Source organism: Echiichthys vipera, assembly GCF_963691815.1.
Source record: "Echiichthys vipera genome assembly, chromosome: 7".
NCBI lineage: Eukaryota > Metazoa > Chordata > Actinopteri > Perciformes > Trachinidae > Echiichthys > Echiichthys vipera.
The window spans coordinates 26,639,788-26,665,800 of NC_139832.1; the positions used below are offsets into that span (position 1 = coordinate 26,639,788).

The following is a 26,013-nucleotide window of genomic DNA, read 5'->3' on the forward strand; positions in this document are numbered from 1 at the left end:
TTAAAACTTTTCTCTAGATAAAGCTTATAGTTAGGGCTGGCTCAGGTTTGCCTTGAACCTGCCCTCAGTTATGCTGCTTTCATGTATGAACTATTAACGGAGAAATCCGGGAGAGTCGCTAACAGCCGGATGAGGCTAACACTGATTAGCTCGGGGCAGTACAGTGAAGGCTTTTTTAACCACTAATACTGCTCAAAATAACACTAAACCTCTGCAGTAGCATGATAAGAGTCCCTACACATTAATAGTTGTTACATTAAAAAAACTGGCTTATTTGATATAAGCGCCAAAAAAAGACCATCAGATGATTTTGTGTCGGAAAATACACTTAGAAAAGGGAGATTTACTCCACCTGAAATACCGGCCCCAGGAGAGGCTGCATGAGGATCAATCAATACACTGGGACATATAGTCCTAGTTGGCACTAGCTGCTTCTTTCAGTTTATTTTTGACTCAGCACAGAACAACATGCAGAAAAAGACAGACAAGACTGTGGGAGACAGAGAAAGTAGGAGACAAAACTAGTGAAAATGTAAAAAAGGATGTGAGAAAGAGCACAAAGTGTGACAGAGGAACCGTCCTTGTCCAGATCCAGATACCTAAAGGCCATGCCTGTCCTGCTGAATGAGATTATGTCTGATAATTAACGGCTTTCAGAGATGAGCTGTGATTGCACTGGAAGCCTTTTTAATTAGAGACAAGAGGAGTGAGGCAGGAAGCAGGCGGCTTTGTCTAATCCACCCGCTCTGAAGAAAAGCTTGTATGTCGAAGAAAAACATCAAAGATAAAGAGCTGAACTTAGTTTGGGCATCATCATTAGGGTTTTTATTACAGAGGAGAAGCAAATAACTTCACATATGTTATTATGAGTTTATGAACTCAAATCAACTTTAAATTCAAAGACAGACTTACAAACTTTTCATGTGGCTTTCTGGAGGATAAAGTCATGGTGCTGCTCCATACCCACTGATATGGCTGGTTACAATGAGACCTGATTAGCATTCTTATTTGCACACACAGGAAGAAGCCTGGAACTGACAGACTGTTGCCCCAGGCCTCATTTCTACTCAAGTTTGGGTTGTTTGTCCAACACACACACAAACACACACACACACACACACAAACACACAAACACCTACATAGGGGTGGTAGCCTGCTTTGTCAGTCTTACAGTTAAAAGGTTAATTGCTTTGTTCAAGTGAACATCAGCTGCCCTCACATGGAAGGAGATCTCCTCTCCGCTGCACCTAAAGGCATCTGGCAACCGTTTGGGGATGTACTAGAGATCAACAATAACACCTTCAGCAAGGATGGGATTTGGCGACCTGAATAAAATCAATGTGGACTGCAAATTAGGCTACACGGAAGAAAACGGTGAGGGGAAGAGGGGGCCTTGCTTGTGGCAGAAACACCCAGCTGGGTCGCCAGATACGCGCTCTGAAGAACCACTGTTGCTTCACATCCCTTTGGCCATTTGTTGATGAATTGTAATTTTTAAGAATTCAGTCTGCGTTGTTGATGACATTTTATTGAAAAGTATTCCAACTTGATTGTTTCATATTAAAATGCATGGGTATCAATGGCGAAATCAAGCAGTTATTTCCCAGTCCTGAAACGTTGACTGTGGTAGAGCATTTGGGGAAATGACAAGATGAAATGGCATCATTTCTATGCACAAATGCCCGGTGTGTAATAGCAGCTTGCGTAGTCTGCTATAATATTATGCTAATGTGGATATGCTATGATGAATCTCATATGGTTTTCTCCTAAACAAATTATTTCTTCATATTTCCAAGTGCTAAGGATCACTGGCTTTCAATTAAGTAGTGACAAACAAACAAAGCATGGGATATCTGTCTCTGTCAGGATGGATGGCTGGCTGTTTGTCTGCTCTCTCACACACACACACACACACCTGTGTAGAGAGAGAGAGAGAGAGAGAGAGAGAGAGAGAGAGAGAGAGAGAGAGAGAGAGAGAGAGAGAGAGAGAGAGAGAGAGAGAGAGAGAGAGAGAGAGAGAGAGAGAGAGAGAGAGAGCACATTACTTATACTTACGAAGCTGGTGCATGTCTCTCCAGGCCCTGCTGGCAGGACAGGCAGTGATGGTGACCACTGGACATGAGTTTCCAGCCAAAGTTCCACAAATAATCTGCTGCCGGAAAAACACCTTGGCAGGGTCGACTGATTTCTGCAGCACATTCAGATGAGCCTGACAGACACAAATGTATGGAGTTGACATGTAGTTCCCAATGTATGCATGCATATGCAGTTTTTAATATACGGTATATATATATATATACACACACACAGTATATATATTACTTACACTCCACCAATGCATCCACCTTGTGATGGGATCAAACAAGCCGTAATTTCAAATTGGGCCAAGGGCGTTAAGTGGTAAGGCAAGGGCCCCTTCCCTACATTCACCCATCTTTGAACTCAGCCTTCATTTTAATCACGCCTGTAAAGTTTTGTGACTGTATCTTACAAGGCAGTAGTCAAATATACTAATGTGATGAAAAATATATGTACAGATATAAATACAATTTGCCATTATTATTACTACCACTTCTAGGTGTACTGCCCTAGCTCGTATGTATTTGGTACAATCAATTTCAAATACTGTTCTGTACTGTCGGTTTTTTAAAGACAAGTGAGAGTGACAACAGGCGCCTTCTTGATAACCATGAGAGAATAAGTATTAGTCTTTGTTTACATGTAAATACAACAGCAAACTGTTTGGGGATCAGGTCTTAATGTCCTGATCTCAAGGTGGACCAGGTCCAGAGTCTTGTCAGATGTGGGTAATGGTGTGATCATCACATGCTATTTGATAATGTGTAAATACAAGTTCCAAATATTGTTTTGAACACATGAAGTCTGAACATTGGGATGCATTTTATTTAGGAGCAAGTATTTCAACTCCCCTTTAGGGTGGATCAAGCCATACATTGAAACATTTTAACTGTGATTATGCTATGTATTATTTAAAATGTTAAGCTTTAAGGTAGCTTTGCAGCTTTCAGATCAATTCTATGGAAGACAACATGGATTTCCAGTACACTATCCAACACGTAAAAATGTATACAGCAGAAATAAATAGGATTAATGGATGGATGGATGGATGGATGAGTACCTTCAGAGCAGAATATGTGTATGGATAATGGTAGGCCAAGTAACAGACGTCCTCATTGTGTTTGAAGGTAATTGAAAAGGTCAGAGTATAAAACGTTGTTCTTCTTCTGCCCCGGGCTGGACAGAAGTGGTTTCTGGGAAGAAGATAGAGAGAATAACAAACACTAATTTACATAGTATGTGTAGATCAAAGATCCACCTCACTCATGTCCCTCACTGCTGGACTGCTTTGTTCTTCAGAAACACACTGGCACAATACAAGTAATTGCAGGTATAAACTTTTTACTTTCTATTAAACAAAATAAAGTATATATTATATATCTTGGGACTGAACCCTTCTTAGTGGTCTGACAAAGTCATATTCTATGTGTTTGGACTCCCAGCATTCATTTGGTCAGCCACTGATGAAAAAACACATTGAATCTGTGTATTTCATTCATACCTGAAGTAACAAATTTCAGTCCCGGTCCTGACCCAATGTGGTCTACCTTCCAGGGCTTCCCTTACTGAGTACAGCACTGGCTGCATTCCTGCAGTGAGTGCACACACACACACACACACACACACACACACACACACACACACACACACACACACACACACACACACACACACACACACACACACACACACAGATAGACACAGATAGACAATCAGCCAAGAGAAACAGACTTGGTGTCACAGCAGTAAAGCTGGTGCAAAGGTCTACACTGCTGTCCTCCACGTGTATGAAATATTTTTTTAGGTAATGAGGGACAGCCCCATGTGCACCATATACTAACTCAATTTGGGAGACTCTTTCCTGCATTTTAAACCACACAAGGCTCTTAAAATGAGACAGGTCAAGCTGTGTTCTCACAGAGAGATTAAGAACAACTCTAACTACCTTATTTTGAGTCTGAAGCTTGTTTTAAAGGTATTAAGTTACCTGTGGTACCATGAACAGCATGCATAGTTAACATGTAACACTATAATGTATGATAATCTTACCGTAAAGTCACTCAACCCAATGATTGCATTTATGTGTTTTTAACTAATGGTCTTTACAATATGCCTCTTATCCGGCTAAGCACATACAACACACTGGCCTCTTCCTATAGAGATACATATTTCCTACGTACAAGATACACTTTAAAGCCTAATAAGGCTGTTTTGAGAGCGAGAAAGCTGTGCTGAATAAAGTGTCTGGTGTACGATACAAAGGGGAAGTGAAAGTTTAGCAAAATGCACCATAAACAACATGTTTTACTTTTTTTAGTGAACTACAAACATCTGTAAAACATAATGGGACTGTGCACAGGTGCAGACTTGGGTTAAACAGTGTAGATATATGGTCTGATGGAATCATATTGTGAAGACTTTGTGTTCCACATGGCTACTTATATTCACAATCACGTCTGATGGGTGACTGGGATCATGGTGCCATATGTTGAGGAGTTCAGGAAGAACTATGTTTAGCCTGCATGGTTTCTTCTACGCTGGATTTTAGCCCTGGAGCTGGGAAAGTTAAAGATCCACAAAAAGATCAAAAATCAAAAAACTTCATATCTCCAGGGGTTAAAAAGAGAGAGTTGGATGAATTTCTAGTCTGTCAGCACATTACAATCAGTCAGAAGAAAAGTCATTTTCTGTACAATGTGTTACAGACTATTTTTGGAAGAGTAACCCTTTCTTCTACTCATTCACTTATTCCTGAGATGAAAGCAATTTCCTGAGGGATGTTAAAAGAGCTATTTTCCGGTACAAAGAGCATTGTATGAATCAGTGAGTGTGTATGAAAGAACTGAGATTGCTACTAGAGATACTGAGTGTACTTTGCAATCCCTTTGTATGTGTGTGTATTTAGTTGTAATGGATTGTCTATTATGGCAGGACCCACTGCTGAGCCTGTTGAGCTGTCTTCAGGATGGGAGAGAACCGTCAGCCCCCACACTGTGTTAGTGTGTGTGTGTGTGTGTGCGTGTGTGTGTGTGTGTGTGTGTGTGTGTGTGTGTGTGTGTGTGTGTGTGTGTGTGTGTGTGTGTGTGTGTGTGTGTGTGTGTGTGTGTGTGTGTGTGTGTGTGTGTGTAGGTCGGAGTGCAAAAGCCACATAAGAAAATCTCTCTGATAGAGAGTTGAAGGATGCAATAAACCCTCTCACACAGCCATCCAGCCATGTTTGTACATATCTACATCATTGTCTGTCTTCACATCTCATCATGTCAGTTTAAGGTGTATACATTTAAAATAGATAAACTCCATAACGTACATCATCACGGCAGAGCAGTGGACACGTCTGCTGTCTGCATATCTTCACACGTTTCTGCACACACTAAATTGGGGGGGTGTGCATTCAAGGACACTACATATGCACATTAAAATTGAAGACAAATACAGTCTATTTTGCTTTTCTAGTAAATGTGTTGGTGTGCTTGTAGGTGAGTATACACCAACATCACCACGGACACAGCATGTACTCTATGTGCACTCACAGTCAAGTGGCGTGGAAACTACGTGGGACCCTGGAAGCATTGGTGAATCACAGGTTGTTTCCAGGCTGCTTTTAGCAGGGAAGAGAACTGTTTACCTCAACAACAGGTGATAAAATCAGACAGCATTAGGAGAACTTTAAGAAACTGCTCTCAACTGACATGTCCGTGAAGAGGTCACTTGGTAGTAAAAAAAAAAAAAAAGCCCAACAGTGGGAAAGGCACCTGGCTAAGATGAGATCAACATGAGATGTGGATGACTCTGTATATTGTTGGGTTATGTTGACTGACAGAGATCAGGGGCAGTGAATAAGGACTGGTAGGCAGGAGTGGGGGACCAGTCGAGGACTACTGCTCAGTGTCCCCAGGAAAACGTATGTCATGTTGCTAAAAGGTAGCTCTGGGCTTTATCTTGGGGTGCACTCATACTGTCCATCCGTACCGTGCCCAAGCACGTTTCACAGATAAGTCTAGTTTGTTTGACCAGTGTGAGTGCAACCGTACCGCGCCGGCCATGGCCGGTTTGGGAGAGGTGGGCTTTTGTTAAGCACGTCTGCACATGTATGAGCACGAGCGAGGCCTACAGCGGTTCTGACGTAATTTTATGTGTGCCTGTTCGGACATAGAAAAAAGAAAGAAGGACGGAGCATGCGCGGACATTTAAAACAATGGCGGCGAAGGTTCACGTTGGTGTGATGCAGAGGTGGAGTGTTTACTGCAGATTTGGTCGGATGAAAATATTCAAAAACAGTCGGACAAGAAGCACAAAAACGAAGGGACGCGTCGCAATGACGTCAATCAATGCGTGTGACGTGTTACGGAGTGATGACGTATAGGCAGCAAGAAGCATTCACGCGAGGCCCAGGTAGTGTGAGTACAAACAGGCCGGGGGCGAGAGGAAGGGGGGGACAAGTACCCTAAAGCACGGGGCACGGTACGGATGGACAGTGTGAGTGCGCCCTTAGACACAGTACAAACCAGTGCAAAGCGAAGCAAAACCGGCACACATCATAGTTTCCCTTTCATGCCCAGCACCCACCTTGTGCAAGTGGCAAATGTACTTGTGCCCATTTGTGCGCCCATGAGTGTGTTGACCTTAAAATCATCAGGTGCATGTTAGCGCATTGCTATTTTGAGGTAGAAGAAAGCAGGAATGCTATTGAACAACAATGACTCTATAAACAATTAACTCTCTGACTGAGAGCTGTGTCTGCATTGTGAAAGTCAGTGAGTGTTGGTGTGAGAACACACTGGGCACACTGTGCACACAGTTGGGATAGTCTAATGTACTGTTTCATTCTATCACATACTTTACAAAGCTCTGGAAGCATGTTTAATTCTCTGTTAGAACACCACAATATGGGTGAATCCTAAATTATGTGTACGTTACGTTTCAGATTTGAAATTAAATGTGTTTAAATAGCTATATAAAAAAGTGCCTGGTGACTTCTTTGAATCATGTTTAAAGCATTAATAGCATCAACAAATTGTCACTTTGAATGAGATGTTCATATTTTGCAGCTTAGCAAACATACACACACACACACACACACACACACACACACACACACACACACACAAAACCCTTCTTACCATAGTTGAACTGGCTGTTGCTTTTCTCACAGTTGATGACATTAAAGCGGTAGGGGACATCCGCCACCATGTTACTGACTTCAAAGTAAAACCACTGGGTGTGCTGGTTACAGTTAGCATCTGCATTTAGTATGAGGTCATATTCATATCTATAGAAGAGAAGAGAAGAAGAAAAAAAACATTGCAACTGTGAGCGCATCTGTGTTATATTTTGGCTTAATGAGCTAGGACTGTGTAGAAGTAATAATATCCCACCTGCTTCTCATTGACATTCTGCTCATGCTGTGTATTCGTGTTTCTGTGTGTGTGTGTGTGTGTGTGTGTGTGTGTGTGTGTGTGTGTGTGTGTGTGTGTGTGTGTGTGTGTGTGTGTGTGTTCGTGTGTGTGTGTGCGTGCATGCAAGCGTGCGTGCGTGCGTGCGTGCGTGCATGCATGTGTGCGTGTGTGTGTGTGTATCCATACCTGCGGACCTGTACAGCCTTCCTTAGATTCCCACATTCAAATTTCGAGAAAAACCTCAAGGAATCAGACGGACACTGAAGGCTGATACACAGAGAGAGATGACCAAATGGATTATTTAGAACATATATATACTATATATATATATATATATATAGTATATATATATGTGAGTGTGTGTGTGTGTGTGTGTGTGTGTGTCTATAATGCATAGCTTAATAAATGTCTGTGTTGGGTTGGTGTTGTTTACCTACCTGCTGTCTTCCAGGTCAAACACCACCTTGTTGATGATATCATCAGTATTCAGGAAACGTTGGACATCTTCAAGTACTTTCTGCCTGACAAGGACAAGCACATGAAGGCATACAAATGTTAACATCTTTAAAAACCTAGATGTGACATTTACAGCAGCTACAGGTCACGAGTGTTGATTGAAGTACGGGTACAGGAGTTTCAGAGGTTTCGATGAGAAGAATGTAGGCTTGACTTCTAAGGCAGGAAGCACTCGCTAAACACTTAGGATGCGTTCAGACAGGATGCGATGGCCGCGATATATACGCAACAAGACTACATACAAAGTCAATATACAGAAGCAATAACATGTGACTTCAAGCCAGGCGTAACACGCGATGCCGTGTCCATTGCCTTATCACATGACTTGAAAATATTTAACTTTTTAGGCGAATTCATGTGACGCTGTGTCGCAACAGTTAATCAGCGTTGATATTCTCCCACTGGCACTGTCGTTTAGTCGCAGAGACATTGAGGAGAGGATCATCGTGATGGTCTGCAGGCACCCGGAGCTGTAGGATCCCTCATTTATATTTTACAGGAATCGAGTTAAGAAGGAGCAATTGTGGATCCAAGTCAGCGAGGATATTCAAATTCCAGATAAGTTGTGTGAATATGTGTCTGTTCGTTGTTTGTAGCTATCAGTTCTGCTTTACATTGAACCAAGTTAGTACAACAGCAGAGTAGGGTACAGCTGCAGTCCCAGAGACCGCCCAGTCAGGACACTAGTTGTTTTGTCACAGTACCACCCACCAACGAGCACCTAAAAAATGTCATGAACCCAGGCAGGATGGCGTTTGGCTTTCTGATGTATCTTTGACTTCCACTGGCATTTCTTGTGATTAAGACGGAAAAAATCACATAATCCGAGCACAATGCCTACATTACTCAGACCTGAATTGAAATGAGTAAAGGATCTCTTCAAGTACTTCTAGAAACAGTTAAAAACTATACATTGTATATAGTATGGAACTTCTTTTTTCATTTGTGAGGTACCAATGAGCCTCTCAAGTGCCAATTTGCAAGTGACAACAATGATTTGTCTCTGATCTGTGGGTTTTGTCGGGGAGCTCCAAAAACTGTGGTTGGCCTTGTGAAATTACTGTTTCTATTTTTGTCCAAAGAGTCTCATGGCTTTAAAGAGAGCACAGATCATGGATTGAGCTGCCTGTCGGAAAGGGATGTCTGTAAGGTAAAGTGGTTCAATACAGATTTTTTTTTTAGGTGTCTAAAATATGTTCATCTGCTGCCCCCTACTACTCCTGCCTGCTTCCCCAAACTGGGGGAGTGCCAACTGCATCTACATCTGAATATGGACTATAACTCTCCATTTATGTTACACTTTGAATGCAAGGTTGTACCTATAATGTTTTACAATTGTGGTTTGACATCATTCTAATTTTACTTACATGATTGTAACCCATTCGAAAACTTCCTCCCCCCATTTCCTGTCATCTCTCTACTGTCTACTATTAAATAAAAGGAAGCAGCAGCTTGCCGGTTAGAAAACTGCAAATAAAAACATGATAAATGATGCATAGTCAATAGTTTCTCAACATTAAAGGAGTGTTCTGTGGAAATGTCAAATAGAATACTTATACTGTAAGTGTTGTGATGGATAATATAAAGGTAATATCCATCACAGCGGGAACTGTGATGCAAGTGCCATTTTTCCCTTTAGTTGATATACCAGAGAGATGGCAAGAAATGAGGGAGGAGGGAAGGGGGGGGGGGGGGGGTGACACGGAGCAAAGGCCCCAGCATGGGCTAAATCCAGGGATGTTGTTTTTACAGGATCAGCATGTCAAACCCTTAAGGCACCAAAACACCCCAATCCAACCTTGTTAAAGTCATCTAGACACCTATGCCAATGAATTGAACATTTAAAACTAACTTTTATTCTGTTAGTTTATTGTGCAAAGGGCTTTTTGAAGGAAACCTCACATAATATCTGGGATGGCTGCATGGAGATTACAGATGTAATTTTTAAGTGCCTTCCAACCGGATTACAAAAATGATTCAATGACTGTTCTCTGTTCTGCAATCTTTATGGTTAGGGTTTGTTAGGTTCATGCACAAAAAAGGTCTCGAAGAAAAGTGTGAAAATAAACCAACAATTCCTGTCAGAATGAAATGGGAAAAGAACATTGGTCTGTCAAAGTCACATGCTTTGTTGACCGTCTATCCACCTCTTATACACAACATAAAACACAACATCTACCTTTACTGCACACTAGAATCCTAATCCATAAGGCAACTTAAGTATTGTCAAGAAAACATGCTGTCATTTTTTTTGCTGGAATCTGTTGTGATTTACCCTTTTAATTTCCACTGCACAACTTATGAGCAAATAATAAGTATTGATGTAAGTCTAACCACCTTCAATCTATTATTCAGTGTAAACCCACAGTTACTCCATTTTTCAACAACAGGCTGCTCAGCTCCACGATGTTCTGCTCTTTAAATACTTTGAGGAAGTATTTGAGAAAATCAAATTAAAACTCTGGGTGGAGAGAGGCAGGGTGATGGGAGGAGAACATCTGGGTTTGAATTGAGACTTGAAAGGTCTCTCAATCACATTAGGCCTAATCTTATTTTACACCGGAGACAATTCACTCACAAAGAAGCCCTACGAAAATGGCATTAATATTATTTCTGTTAAGGGACTGCAAACTCAAAGAATGTTCTTTTTTATGTGAGCAACAGACTGGCAACATAATAAGATTAAGGTAGGAGAGAAATTTCATGTTTAACATTTTTAAATGTCAGCGACTTTTTGTCTCCTGAAAGTGCTGAGAAAATGTCTCGGACACACACACTCCTCTACATACACGCATAGAACCATAACAATATAGATGCAGATTTGCAGCTCAAATAGAAATAGACACAATCAAAGGTGAAATAAATAAATACAAAATACACAACATTAACAAATGGTGAAGCCAACGTTGGGCAATACTTTGCTCTGACATTCAATATTTCAAAACTAGACGATGAGACACCCAACGACCACAGGTTACATCGCCAGGTGCATCACAAAATTATGTATGTTCCAAGCTTTTGTTTGTAAAAAACAGTGCAGACCAAGAACACACTGGTTTATGACCAGGAACATGCATCAGATCAGAAAATACTTTGTCAATGTTTAACTTTTGTTAGGTCTGGACATCTCTATTGTTAAAGTGCAGCAAATGGACATGGCCCCTAACAAGTACTGACACTATCTACGCCCAGGCCAGTCACTTTTCTATTGTATCTTATTTTCTTGCAGTGCGACCGTGTTGGGGCCATGTTCTAGGTGAATATGACCCACAAACCACTTGTGAGCCAAGCAGGGCTACCAAGACCTGAGGTGGAGTTGTGGGATACTGGGTCAGAAGAAGGGTACAGCAGCTGCAGCTCATTTCTCATAATCACTCATAAAAAAAAGAAAAATGGGCAAGAACCGACAGTATTGGTCAAACGACGACAATGGGGCTCTGCGCACTATCTGGACAGAGTTATAATAAACCAGCAGTTATAAAAATGTGTTGTGAATGTGGACGAGCATTATTTAGGAGACATCACATTTATGTCATTTAAATCATTCACATCATTTAAATATCAGTCAAAATGAAAAGTCTTTCTTTAGGCGTCATACAAAGTCCATATTACTCCCGTTGGACTACTGGGCTTTCTGTCATTTATGCTGTTTCTCAGACCATTGGTGTTTCTGGTTAATTCTGTGGGAGAGAGCGCCCAGGCTGGGACACACCTGGTGAATTTTTTTGGCATTTTAATTTTGCTAGCTTAAGAGCAAAATTATGTTAACTTTACTTCACTTGTGTTATGAATTACTGGGTGATGCTAACTGTAATTCCAGTGTGACTATTTTAAGTTAGAGGAGTCGGAGTAAGTTTCTTATTTGCGCCAGTGTAGGAAGAATGGGTGACATTTATACCGAGGCGGCATGTTACGGGCAGATATTAGGACAATCCTATGGGGATATCGGCGCTATAGTATAAACGCAATTGTTTTTGTTCTCCAACATAGTGGCCCAGGGCCATTAAGACCAACTGGTTCGAAAATAGCTCTAGCACACAGTGGCGCGGTAGTGGAAATATGGTTATTGAGGGAAAATAGTACCTACTTACATAGAAAACCTGTTTGTGACAGGGTGGGAGAGTCTCTTGAACAATTTATAAACTTTCTTATTTACATGTGTACTCAAAATAACAAATTCTAATGAATCCAGGTTAAGTGTTCTCTAACAGAGCCAAGGTAAATTTGATGAATAAACTTCCCTCACATACAAGAACCTACTGCAACTTATCAGTGTCTCTGTACACAGCTCTGTCTTATCTCTTAGCTCTGTGTCATAAGCGATTATACGCAGGTTTATAAACATGGGAAAACCTGCTAAAAATAGGCAATAAACACCTTTCCCATTGGCAGCAGATGAGTATGCCTTTCTGGTTTTTGGTTTTTCTGGGTTGTCACAGTGTAACTATAACAGTGTAAACAGTACCAGAGAAGCATGGAGTTACAGTGGTTACTATTTTAAAATATCAGTTACTTATTCAGTATGTCTTTCAAATTCAGTGCACACTAATTTGGTAGATGTTAGAGCGCTGCTTGGGCGGAGACAGACAGATTACATAGAGTTGCAGAAGTTACCGATGAAGCCTTGCACCGAAAAAATTAGCGTGTCCATCCTGATGTCATGTTTCCATCACTGCTGATCAAAGCTGGAGCCGATAAATACCCATGACTACTGCAGAGGCATTTCTTCTGGGAATAAATATTAATTGTAAACCTTCCCACGAAAGAAAAAAGTCAGATATTAGTTGGTGTTAGTGGTTAGTGGAAAGGGGTCTTTATACACCTACACAAAGGACAAGGTGTCCTATGTATCTTGTCTGATTACTGCCTGATGTAGAGATATGTGTAGGCTCTCAATCCAAATGTATCTGATCACTATAGTATTTATAGACTTTACCTCTATTATTTCATTACTGTTAAGAGAGCAAAAAAGCCTAGAGAAGGAGGTGAACAAAGGAATGGAATGACAAAAGAGAGGTAAGGCACAAAGAAGGAAGAAGGGAAGAAAAAATAGACTCAGAGATCAATTTGAACAAGAAGCAGAGCAACAGAATAAGGCAACCATGGTTGTCACATCTGCCGGAGAGGGGAAAGATGGCATAATAAAACAACAGATCAGGAAATAATGGAATGTGACAAGGAGACTGAGAAAGACCTCCTGTGGGGTGGCAGTAATGAGTGGGAGGAAAATAAAAAAACACAGGTGGTTGGATAAAAAACAGAGGAGAGCTAAAGAAAAAATAGAATGTGGAAGGAGAGATCAAATGTAGGGATGACAGGGACACTGATCCTCAGGCTCTGTCTTCACATAAGCTCAGGAGAAGATTGCCACTGGACTGCCGGTAACAATGTCCCAACGGGGCTTCTGCTCCCAGTGTGGGGCACGGTCATCCGAAAACCATCACAGGTCATAAAAAATGTCAAACACCTCTTTAGTGTGTAGCAACAATACTTCCCTCGCCAGGTTTTGCACACCACGTAGTGCACACACACATTTCTGATGCTTTTTCCAAAGCGACTTCCAATAAGTGCATTCAACCATGAGGGTAGAAACCCAGAGCAGCAAGAATCAAGTAAGCATGCTAGCTTCAAATAAGCCAAACTACAGAGTGCTTCATATAAGTAAATGAAAGTGCAACTTTTTTTTTAAAGCTATCATCTTCTTAGCCAAGATGCAGTTGAAAGAGATGCGTTTTTAGCCTGCGGCTGAAGATTATGTAGACTTTCTGCTGTCCGGATGTCGACGGGGAGCTCCATCAGTTCCATCAGTTTTTGTTTTTTCTCTAAGTGAGTTTGTTGTTGGACTCATCTCTCTTCCCACTCAGCTGTCCCACCGACAGGCTCAGATTATTCTAAGTGTCTGACTACATTATGGAAAGATGGAGAAGTTGCTGTTATCCTGCCATGCTTTGATGTGTAGCTACTGATGCAGGTCAACACAGTAACTTTAGCTAAAAGCATTAGCCTATCTCCGCTCTGTCTGCAGCAAGTGTCTCCACTCTTGCAACAGAATTCTTTTGTGATGAAAATCTTTGGTAGGATGTCTTCTTCTCTTTGTCTGACAGTCGTGCCCAAGTCAAACTGACCTGATGGTCTGTAAGGTGCAATTTATCTGGAGTTATTGGGATCCAGTTATCACAACTAGCCACAGCTTCTACCTGTCCATAGGTAATGTAGGAGCTATTTTATGTTCCCGGTTGAATTTTAATATTTTGTCTATTTTCGGTCATTGGTAGCACAGGGTGGTATGAATAGGGGCGCAGATGACAGGAAGCGGTGACACAGGTAGGAGCTAAACAGTTCTCAGCAGACAAGCAATGGAGAAGCAACACACCACGACGAAAAGAGTCACAGAATCTGCTACCTGCGTCTCAACATCAACTACATCATCTACCCACACCATATACTTTACAACAAGTTAACCGTATCAGGACAATGGAACAAAACTGAGAGAAATTGTCATTACAGCTAATGTTAGTCTATTAAAGCTATATGAAGTGTAGCTCCCCATATATTTGGCACAATTCAGAAATTCTCAAAAACAAACCATTATTATAATAAAAAATAATTTCAATAACACAAAGCTACACTTCACAATACTGTCCCTCTCTGAAGATTTCAGAACGAGATTTCAGAAGACTTCTTTCCAAATCTTTCCATAATTCAGTCAGACACTTATCAAAACAATCTGTCAGTGGCAAAAACAAACACATTTAGTGGACGTACATTGTCTGTGCGCAGGTGCTTCGTTTGATTACAATGCAGCGTGGTTCACAGTGCAGAGGCTTCAGTGCTCACACTCAATACTGGATCTATTTCTTAAAAAAAAGTTGTTGCCATTAGCCACTTAACACAGAAATACATGGATAAATAGGTTCCAGATTGAAAAATACAGAAATTACCCTTTAACTAATGCTTTTTGTGCTTGTTATAAAACCTGACCCAACCCTACAGTGTAATTTAAAGCCAATCTGATACTATTTGATTCCGCTGCAATTTGTTATTGACTCAGAAATGCCATAGAAAATTATGCTACCCCACCAACAAGAGTAAACACAGGAAGTGATACAATGGAAAAAACATTTTGAGGAAATGCTGCCAGCTTGCTATTTATCACCTTGCTTCACAGCACAGTTTCATTCATCTAAATGGCATTTTCAACAATGCAATATGGGCACATGTTCTTAAATGAAGCGCCTCAGGAATTCATCTATTGACGTTGAAAGTAACATTAGCTGCAAACACTTTGAGTTGCTGGCCTCAGATTGGCGGCTTCTGCCTGTAACTTTTTCATCAGCAATCATGCCAGTTTCTCAAATTACTAGCAAGGTTTGAGGGGCCACCTGCGTGTTTCATGGTACTGCTGCCTCTTTGGCGGTAAGATTTATTTTCAGGTGAGCCTGTTCTTTTAGAGCCCTCCATCTTGTCACATTCATGGTCACTATGTATGTGTTGACTTTTTTTTGCTGTTTTGTAAACTTTATTGAAACACATGCACCTCTCTACTTCCAGTCCTTCCCCTATATGTTACCCTCTTAAATCCATACACACACACACACACACACACACACACACGTTCCTATTACAGTTATGTCCTTACTACAAGCCTGACTCAGAGGTTGGAAGTTCCCGAAGTGAACTCAACAGTCAGACCAACCACTGTCAGCAGCATCACTAACATGGCGGCTTATTTACATCTAGCCCAGGAATGTCACCACAGACACAGAGATGGGAATACTCTCAAAAAGGCAACACATGCTTTCATTATTGGGTCATATGATCAGTCACCATTGTTTTAACTCGCTCTTTGATAGATAGTAACTTAAAAATCTAGTATAGCTTTAACACGACAAAAGCTGCAATATACCATTCTTAAACCCATAACAATGGTATATTGCATGGTATATTAACATCAGTTAAGTGTTGTCATGAGCATGGAGTACCTCTGTATTTTGGGTTTGCGTGGGGCCATGGTTTCATTTCCTGATGGTGGGAGGTGTCCCCAGAAATCCGGGAAAGCCAGGATGTTGAACCCTGGAATAGATTTGGTTTTGGCAGCTGCAGCACGATACAGCTTGGGTTCATGGTGGAGGATACAGGCTCCATGTCTCTCCAATAACCTGTCTATCATGGTACGATGGTGGGATTCTTCTACATCCGCCTCCTCATCATCCTGCTCATCCCGGCTCTGACCAGGGGGGGCTTCTCCCCTAGAAGAAGAAAACAGTATTAAGGACAGGATTATAAATCAAAGGAAAACAGAAAGATGCAAAAAAGAGAGTGGTTAAACTGTTATCGTTATCTCATTGCGGATTGATTTCCTTCCAAGTGTTTGTTAGTATGTACATGTACAGTATGTGTAGTGTTTCCCACATAATTAGATTCTATTTGTGGTTACTGACCGGGGGAGACCTTCAGTTATCTACAGTAGCAACTCAAGTTCAGGTGCAAATCGCAGCACTAGGGTCAGACCCAACTCAGGTTAGACCCAGCACTGCCGCTTCTGCCGGACTCCAATTGTAGGCTGAATTGTAAATGATACATTAAGTAACTCTGTCTCCAGGCTCGGCTTTCCTCCCAGAACAAAAATAGTCTAGCTAGCTTCTAAGCCTAGCTTGTTAGCCTTCGCTAGCTTGGAGCTTTGAACCAGCCTTTATTCACTTCATTAGTCGGGAGGAGGAGTTGACTTTGACCTTCATTATGGCGCCTCAGAAACCTATGGGTGACGTCACAGAGACTACATCCATCACTTATACTATGTCTATTGTCAAGACTAAAACAGCTGTATGTCAGTGGAAGCCAATCTGTAAAACTCAAGGTTTTTACTTCACTTCATTTTCAGTTAATTTAACCAACTTTGTTTCTGTTCCACTGGCATTTCAAAAAGTGCCCAAAGGCAAAATAACTACAACTGAGCTTCATCACTAAAACAAATGAACTGAAAGCAGAACAGATACTAACAACCATTATTAAGACCAAAGGTATAAAGTGATGTTCTGAATGATTTCTTAAATTATACAAAGATAATATGTAAATGGTGCTGTCAATGTTTTTTTTAAAGGAACTGAATTAGTGCCGTATCCTCGAACTCTTTCAGATACACATTATTTCTTTTGTGCCTGCAAATTACATTATTACCTCCTCATCATTATCACAGCTTGACAAATACATTGTCCAAAGAATTATGCATAGGAAATTGAGTGTGCCAGCATACCCTCCCTCTCTGACCATGCTTCTTAAGCCGGGGCTGGTGCTGAGGATGCTGCTGTGACTGTGGAAATCACGGGCCTCCAACAGGGCAACAGCTGGAGACAGAGAAAGTAAATAGCAGATTCGAATGTGCACTTGTTGTCTGAAAGCTATTTTTGCTACCCACTTTGCAGAACTAGTCATACTTTACATTAACAATGATTCAAATATCTGAAATGTGAAAGGAGAGGCTCATTGTGGCAAATGCACAATGAATTATTACCAACTTTTCACTGCCCAATTTTGGGAATCAAAAGCAGCAATTTCTTGCTTCCTCTGGTTCATTCTGTTTGTTTTCCTGGTCTTTATTTACTGGCTTTCCCTAACAAAGCATTGAAGTAGCCACTATATACTATCTGCTCAGGTACATATCATATCGTTCAGCTATCCCCCAAAAGTCAATGAATGCATCTTTCAATAAGTAAAATGGTAAAATGTCAGCAGCAGTCTGGCAGGCCTAATCCCACAGCCCTGTGGAGTATGGTCTGGCTACATCAGCTTAACATTCTGGGATAGGGGGAAAAAATTGCTCTGGCTTGTTTGTTTTTCTTCAAAACTAATCACAGTCGTCTTGGGGGCGGTGCTAAGCCAATGATGCCTTTGCAAAATAGACAGCAGAAGGGGTCCTTACAACTGACACGTGAGAGCACTGTACATTAGGGGACGTATTTACAAAAAAACATTTTATCTTAGCTTTAAGAGTACTCCTATGGAAAACTACAGGTTTTTAGATAAGAGTAATTTCTTCAAACCTATTCTCAAAGCCTCTGAGACAAACTTTTACTAAGGAGTGGGAGGCACTTCTTGGCTAAGACATGAGGCTCGGTTGACCTCGCTGCATTTTTCCAGTGGCCAAAGAGCGGAGAGTTGTAACAACTTCAATCTCCGGTGATATTGGGTGTTTTTTATTGGTTGGTGATGTGATGACCTCCCTGACAAACTCTACCACATTCATAATGCCATCTCCATTAAGGTGATACCTTTTTAAAAGCTCACTATCATTTAATCTCTAAAATGTTGACTGCAGCAGCCATATTAGTTTGTTCCTGATTTACTCTGAGGACACACTCACACTGTCCATTCGTACTGTGCCCGAGCCCACTTCACGGCTAAAGTCTAGTTCGTTTGACTAGTGTGAGTACAACTATTCCGCGCCCAGGCACGGCACGCTTGCCGGCCGCGGGTTGAGAGAGGTGGGCTTTAGTAAAGCATGGACTGTATGTATGGGCACGAGCGTGCACACGATTATCGATTAATTGTTGATAAGAAATTACTCGATTAAAATAAATTAATTGCAATTAATTGCGTTTTGAACCTGTAATTCCCCGCCAGTCCAAGTGAGGGCGCACTTGACGCCAGACGTACTTGACGCACACGTGGGAACACAAGCAAATCAGTCTTGCAGCAGTCAGTCACAGGGCCCTTTTAGAAAAATGGAAAAATGAGTTTCCCCTCCTTGAAAGACCAGCAGCTGCTCTGGTCTATACAGTTAACCTATTCAGAGGGAAATTTAGCATCTCAGAAGAATTTGCCGCTTATCAATTAATTGATAATCGATCGATAAGATGAAACAACTATCGATTAAGTAATTACTCGATCACTTGCATCCCTTGTCTTGATGTGTATTTATATGCGACTATTCCCCGCGACGGACATTTAAAAAGCTGCTGCCAAACGGTTCGCGGTGGTTTGATGCGGAGGTGGAGTTTTTACTTCAGATTTGGTCGGATGGAATGTTCAAAAACAGTCAGACAAAACTAAATCTCCGAGGGGCGATGAGGTATAATCAAGAAGCAATTGAGCCGAGGCCCGGATTATTTCAAGTACTGTGAGTACATGCGGGCCTGGGCCGCGGGGGAAGAGGGAGGGGGGGCAATCGCCCTAAAGCACGGTGCATGGTACGAATGGACAGTGTGCGTGCGCCCTAAGTGACTAAGGAATCCCCGAGGACTCCTAAGTCGCTTTATAGATTTAGGAGCTACTTTTAGCGCTAAAATGCTTTGTGAATTACATTTTTCTTAAACAGTTAGGAGTCCTAAAATTAAGAGTGAAACTCCCCTTATTTTTACCTTCCAAATTTAGCAAGTTAGGACCTACTATTAGCCTTAAGATGTTTTGTGCCCCTGTTGAGCCAGCAACAAAGGACTTGTTTGGCTCTTAAAAGATGTGATATTGATGGAGAGACCTTTATTTGATGATGATTCGCTTCATTATATTGAAGAAGTGATGCCATTACCTTTTTTGTATTGGAGTGTTTTAGTCTCAGTGTAACTACAGGCCTAAGTAACCTGGTTCGGACCTGATGTGTGTCCCTCTGCTTCTGAGTCTGAGTGAGACGAGTTACTGCTGGCAGTACTCCTGCCCCTTGTAGAGGAGTTAAAAGGGAAACCGTTGACCAGCACGGCTTCCTCATCTGATGAAGATGATGCTGTTGAACTCTCCTCTGGCTCGGAACTCAAGTCCAGCTCCTGTGAGACACAGATGTTGTTTACAGTCATGTAATATGCTCAAAGGCTAACGTGTCTTAATTTCTGCCAAAACACCAGCTTCATGCCTCATGGTTAATTTTGTAGAACAGACATGTGAACAGTCCCAACAGTTGTGTCATCATGTCTGCAGAAGCAGCATGGATACTAATGTTCATCCCAACAGACATCAACTCCACACACTGAACACAAGACAACAACATCTCTTTCTGTCAAGAGAACTACAAATGCTGAGGAAATGTTACAAAATATTTACAAAATAATATCTAAATGAATAGATAAGTGACAATTCTATTGAGTGGGTGGTTATGTGTTATATAAAAAGCAAAAGGTAGCAGTTCATCTCAACTTTCTGTTTAACATATGTTTTGACTTGTCAGGTGTCCAGCATAGGATGCAAAACTCTTGTTCTACAAATTCACATGAAAACACAACAGTGATATTGTTCACAACCCACAGATGCTATTTGTATCAGTCAATCGAAGAGCAAAACCATCTTGTCACGTATGGTAACACCACCACACGAATGACCGCAGTCCAGGTGGAGATGACGGAGTGAGCATGCTAATCCAGACAACTAGCCTCCGAGGTGAAGTGAAGGCCAGCGGCTAGCTGTCACTCAAGAGGCCATGCCCCTAATTGTATTGGATCAACCAGGAAGTAGCTGTGGTTGGTCCTTGGCCTGCACATGTCAGATAGAGTCAAATAAAATGTATCACGATAATGAGGAGGATTTTCTGCACTTTTTTTGATAAGGAACATTTTAATCTTTGGGCTTGTGAAGGATGTCAAAAGTCCAAAGGCTGAAATCCAAGTGAGGTCACAAGACATCAGACTTGAAGTTATTGCTAATGACTCCATACCTCTGGAAAGCACTGATGCTTTGCCCAAAGTCTGATTAACTAAACTGCATGGCCACTTAATACCTGCAACGTATTCTCAACAATGGGTTTGTATGTCATCTATGCAAAACACTTTTTCAACAGAATATGACGTTCTATGTAACACTGTGAAATTGGTTCATATGATATGTTATGAAATATGACAGTCTATTAAGCACAGTGCAGAGGCGACTAGTACGTGACCATGGCAGTTATGTTTAGGTAACACAAAGTGACGATTAAGTTTATGCACCAAAATTATTTTGTTAAGATTAAAAGAGGTTGTGGTTTGGTTTAGTGGTTTAGAACTTAAGGGACACAAAAAAAAAGTTCCCCCAGATGAAAGTCCTGTGTTTTGAGATCTATCCACCACCCTGACCCTCCTCCCTATGCAAGTGTTTGACTCATAAACTACACCACCTGATTTTTTTTCTTTGCTCCACACGTAATTTATACAGTAATAAATACATGGGTTACATACAAATTGCAATGCATTACTTTTCGTACGTATATGTACAAACAGTGAATGAGGACAGACTGATAGCTGTTAGGGTTACTGACATTAGCGAAGTGGAGTAATGAAAAGTAGTATACCATACAAGATGATGGTTTTTAACAGAAAGAGATGCTGTCATTGAAATAAGAGCAGACTTTACTACATGTGTGATTTGCCCCTTGGTAACTGCAGGGCCCTGAGCAGCTGCTTTGTTCACTCACGCTTCAGGCCTGCACTCTGCCTCTCGACATGTACTCAAAGCTTTTATGACCGTCTATAAAGTAAATAGCTGTAATGTGAATGTCAACTTGATTACAAGCTGTCTGAGCTTCTCTGTTAGACTCTCACAGATCTCAGCAATCATTATGTTATCAAGCCTATAAAAGATCCAGCGTGTCTAAAACTTTTTCATTACTATAGCTTTCATATCAGCATGACAGAAAACCATGTGAAAAGGTGTTTTCTAGTGAGGGTGTGAGGGTCAAGATCATGAAGTCAAAGAATTTGCTGCAATAAAGGCACTGTACTTCAGAACATTATTATAGCACCAAACAGCTATTTTCTATGTAAAGATGTAGTGGAGTAATGGTGTCCTGAGCAGAGAATGAAGTCACTCTCCCTCTGGGTTTGTTGTAATTTGAGTTTCTCTGTTGTTTGTTGTGATAGACGGTCGGGCTGCACATGTATGTTGGAGCATGTTATTAATATCAATATTAATATAAATATTTCACATGTTGGAATGAGATCATCAGCACACAGCCCCTTTTAAAAAGAGAAGCTCATGTCTCAGAGCCAAAAACCCAGTGACATTGTTTCAAAAATAAAAAGCAGGAGGAGAACCACGAGAACCACAGATATTGCTCTTTGTCTTTTGGAGTTATTCTCTTATTATGTGAGGCAGCCATTGATTTTCAGCTAATTGGGTCCCCTGGTAGTTAACTTTGCTCTCATAGTAACTCATGAGAAATGAAGTGTTAATGATCATTGATCATATTTTCACATTTATAGAATCTATGTTTATATGGTAAATAGACTAGCGTCTTTCTATTCTTCCAATTGCTTTAACACTAGCACTTTACCCATACACACACATTCATACACCGATTGCAGAGGCTACAATGCAAGGTCGCCATGTGCTCAGAAAGACTTTAGGAGCAATTTGATGAATTTCGCAAGGCAGACTTAAATTCATCTGGCGAGAGTCAGGCTAGACTTGAGGAACTGGGGATGCTTCTTCTGATTAGTGGGTGACCCGTTCTACCTCCAGAGCCACATCCATTCACATGCTGCTGTCAAGTGAGATGGCTCTTATGTGGGAAACAGTTAGAGAGGCAATAGACCTGTATGAGAACTGTACAGTAGAGTGGAGTTTTTGTTGAAGTGCCTTGGTTATTTTAATAAAACATGCTATCAAATTATGAACAATAAAAAATAATAGTATCTCAGAATAAATAAAAAATCAATACTTTGTTCTCTAATTTTGATCTCCACTGTCCCACAGAACTCCTAACTACTAACATTTTCTCTCAGGTGCAAATTAAATTGTTGCATGAGTCATGCACAGGTAGCCTGCCTTTCTCCACAAAGGTTTAGTGCCTCTTAAATGTGTTACCAAAGTACACAAACACAGATGAGAAAGAGCAAGGGAAAGATTACAGGCGAACAGGGGGGTCTTTTAATATTTTATCAGCATGAAAATTTCTACAATTAACCAGTTGACAAAGGGATCTATCTTTTAGTGTGATGCCCAGATTCTGGCGATGTTTCAGGATCAGACGTTCTGACTGAGGCCCTGTTGCCATTTTAATGTGCTATTCATTATCTGTGCTTTGTAGGCAGACAGGGGTACAATCATGCTTTGCACATGATGGAGATAATATCAGCTGTCAGCTGAATTAACAGCAAATAGGTTTCATAACAATGAATCTAGATATAAGCTCTATAAGCAGCGCAGGTTTGACCCAGACCTGCAGCCCTTTGATGCATGTTGACCCCTCTCTCTCCCCTATTTCCCATCAACCTTCAGCTGTACTTGCATGAAGGCACATGTCATGGTCAGAAACTTTCACTGTATAATCCACATAATATATTCTGGCATATTATCCTGAACAATGTGCTTCCTATTAGTCAGATATTAGCACATTTATCATGAGCCAAGTCAGATGGTATCCTGTGTTTTATGACATGAAACATTATCATGGACTGAGACAATCATTCATCATCTCCCATCTGCCTCTGACATAATCTATTTCTGTCTTTTTTCACACACACACACACACACACACACACACACACACACACACACACACACACACACACACACACACACACACACACACACACACACACACACACACACACACACACACAGAAATCAAGATAGGCCTGTCACGCTATTTATTCTTTGTCTTTATCAGTTATCAGAGTAGTGCTCAGGCATTAAGTCATGTTACAATCCAGCAAACACAGACCAAAACATATTTCTCTTAATATTCTCCCAAATAGAAGTATAATTCTTAAAACTACCAAAAACAAAAGTGAAATCATTGGTCTAGACCTGAGATTCTCAAAGTCGAGACGAAGCTCCAGACCTGGACCAAAAGTTAAAACCTGGACCAAAAGTTAATGTGTCACAGATAACATTATGTATTTGTATATTATCTGAACATGGTGTGTTGCCAATCACATGAAGCCTTGTGACCATTACCATGTCTACATCATCATTGTCACTCTCAGTTGTGTGAACATTGTCACTAGTGCAATCAGCAAGATATTGTTCTCAAGGAAAAGTTGATCACGGAAACATCCAATGTCCTTCAAGACAAACACTGGTGCCATTCAGTTTTGTCCGGGTTGTGACTTAATAACACAAGAAAAAGCAAAAACAACAGGTTAATAACTTTCAGATATATTTTCAACCACAGTGCTGAATTTACTATAAAGTTATTTTTAGTGTAGTTTTTTAGGTGCATTGAAGCATTGTTTCTGACCTCTGGTCTGATGTAGAACTCATAGCTTAATCAAAAAGGTTTACCCCTGGTTTAGACCATAATATTTTAAGTAAAAAGAAGACGAGATGTTACTTCAGTAGTGGGGGGTCACTCCACTGAGCACTGCTATCTTTGCGCTACTCAGTGGTGAAAACTAAGTAAAAGTACACAATATACTTGAAGTGTCAGAAGAAGGAGTTCTAATTAAGCAACATTTCAGCATATTACATAATTGTATTATTACTGGCGCAGTATTTTAACACTGCACAATGTCTTAGTGTTGACTTTACCTCTACTATGTTTGGTAAGGTGTGTTCACACAATGTTCATCTCCTCAGGACAAGAGATATACCCTCTCTCTATATAATTAGTCATGTCTACCTCTGCTAATAGCCATGGAAGTCAAGATGATCTTGACCATGTTTGAAATTAGCGTGCATGCACATTCTCTCTCTCTCTCTAATCAGTCATGTCCTGCAGTAACAGCCATGTAAGTCATGATAGTAATCTGCATATTTCATACGAAGCAGAGCCCTCTGTTTCAACATTCTCTCTGTGTTTTTTTTATTGTACTATCCACAGTGATGCTCATAATCATAATCATAATTCAAGTCCGATCTGAGTGTTTCTAACCTGCCACCTCGATGTTCAAAGGCTGCTTTATTTTGGCGAGCTACTTGCTAAGGTTTAAGGAGCCGTTGTGGTTAACAGACTGTTGTTAGGAGACAGGGCATGAACTGCAGTCTCTGGTGTCAAACACACATCCACACAAACACATCCACATGTGCTTTTTACATAGGACAGGAATGGCTTTCACGAAAAACATACACACAGATCATTTTAAATGTTAATGTTGAACTAAAATGTTTATGAAATGTTATAAGAAGAAATATACACACACATTTTGACCAGGATAAAACCCTTTGAACATATCTGTAGAAACAACGTCTGAGCTTCAATGACGGCACTATCACAGAGTAAATATCCAGGTTTTACTGATTTTTATGAATTGTTCCTTTTCTTTTTCTTCTTAATGTCATTATGTGATATTGTCCTTGTTATATTCATGCCAATAAAGCATATTGAATCAAAGTCATTTTCATAATGTACACACTACCAATGTTCCAATGTTTGTTTCCCCCACCAATCAACCACTCACGATTTGTATTTAGATTTTTATATTTAGCCTATCTGGTTAAAGGTGCTGTCGTTGAAATACTGAAAGGAAAGTGGGCTGGGACTGCCTCCACAGGGCTCTCATCCCAATTAGTTTAAAACCCCATAGAGGGGAAGTGACTTCTTTCTCTGCTCAGGACACCATACTCCACTATATCTATACATAGTTGCTATATTACTGTTCTCCAGTACAGTGCCTTTAACGTTAGCACTGATTCCCAATGGAGCCCCTTTCATGAAAGTGGTGAGGGCGAATGGCCCAACTGTCAAAAACCCTGTCACCTCAACACTCTGTACATTACACGTTGATTGGAATCACAACACTAACTACCTAAATCCCCTTTCACACATGTACTAAATGAGCAGTGACACTCTTAAAGTAGGGCACAGTTATGCAGCCCAATACCAGTCAAATATGTACGTATAAATGCTGCTCTATATGTCATATTTCCTTCCAGGAAGTCTTTGAGCAACTGTTACAATCAGGAACAGCAAGAAAAACTCCATCAGCATCTCTCTCACACCATGCCCAGTTTATCTTTCTATGGGAGAATCTCTATTGTTCATATCTCTGTGGGTCTATCACGCTCTTGAAAATGTCCAACCAGACATAACTTTTCATCTATCGTTACTAGGCTGACAGCTGACCTTACCCAACCCAGTAGCTCTGCCTCTGCTCTCATTCCAGTATTCCATTTTCAAGCA

At 40.8% G+C, this 26,013-nt stretch overlaps 1 protein-coding gene across 1 annotated transcript in view; it reads right to left on the reverse strand.

Moving 5' to 3' along the window:
• The window catches only part of agbl1 (AGBL carboxypeptidase 1), a 124,990-nt gene that overhangs the window by 47,703 nt on the left and 51,274 nt on the right, over positions 1–26,013 (reverse strand). The window contains exons 12-20 of the mRNA XM_083916667.1: positions 19,579–19,747; positions 17,245–17,335; positions 15,974–16,240; positions 7,913–7,996; positions 7,662–7,742; positions 7,200–7,348; positions 3,581–3,668; positions 3,140–3,272; positions 2,056–2,209 (exon numbers count right to left, since the gene is read on the reverse strand). Coding sequence (XP_083772793.1) covers positions 2,056–2,209; positions 3,140–3,272; positions 3,581–3,668; positions 7,200–7,348; positions 7,662–7,742; positions 7,913–7,996; positions 15,974–16,240; positions 17,245–17,335; positions 19,579–19,747 — 1,216 coding nt within the window. The remainder of the gene's footprint in view (positions 1–2,055; positions 2,210–3,139; positions 3,273–3,580; positions 3,669–7,199; positions 7,349–7,661; positions 7,743–7,912; positions 7,997–15,973; positions 16,241–17,244; positions 17,336–19,578; positions 19,748–26,013) is intronic.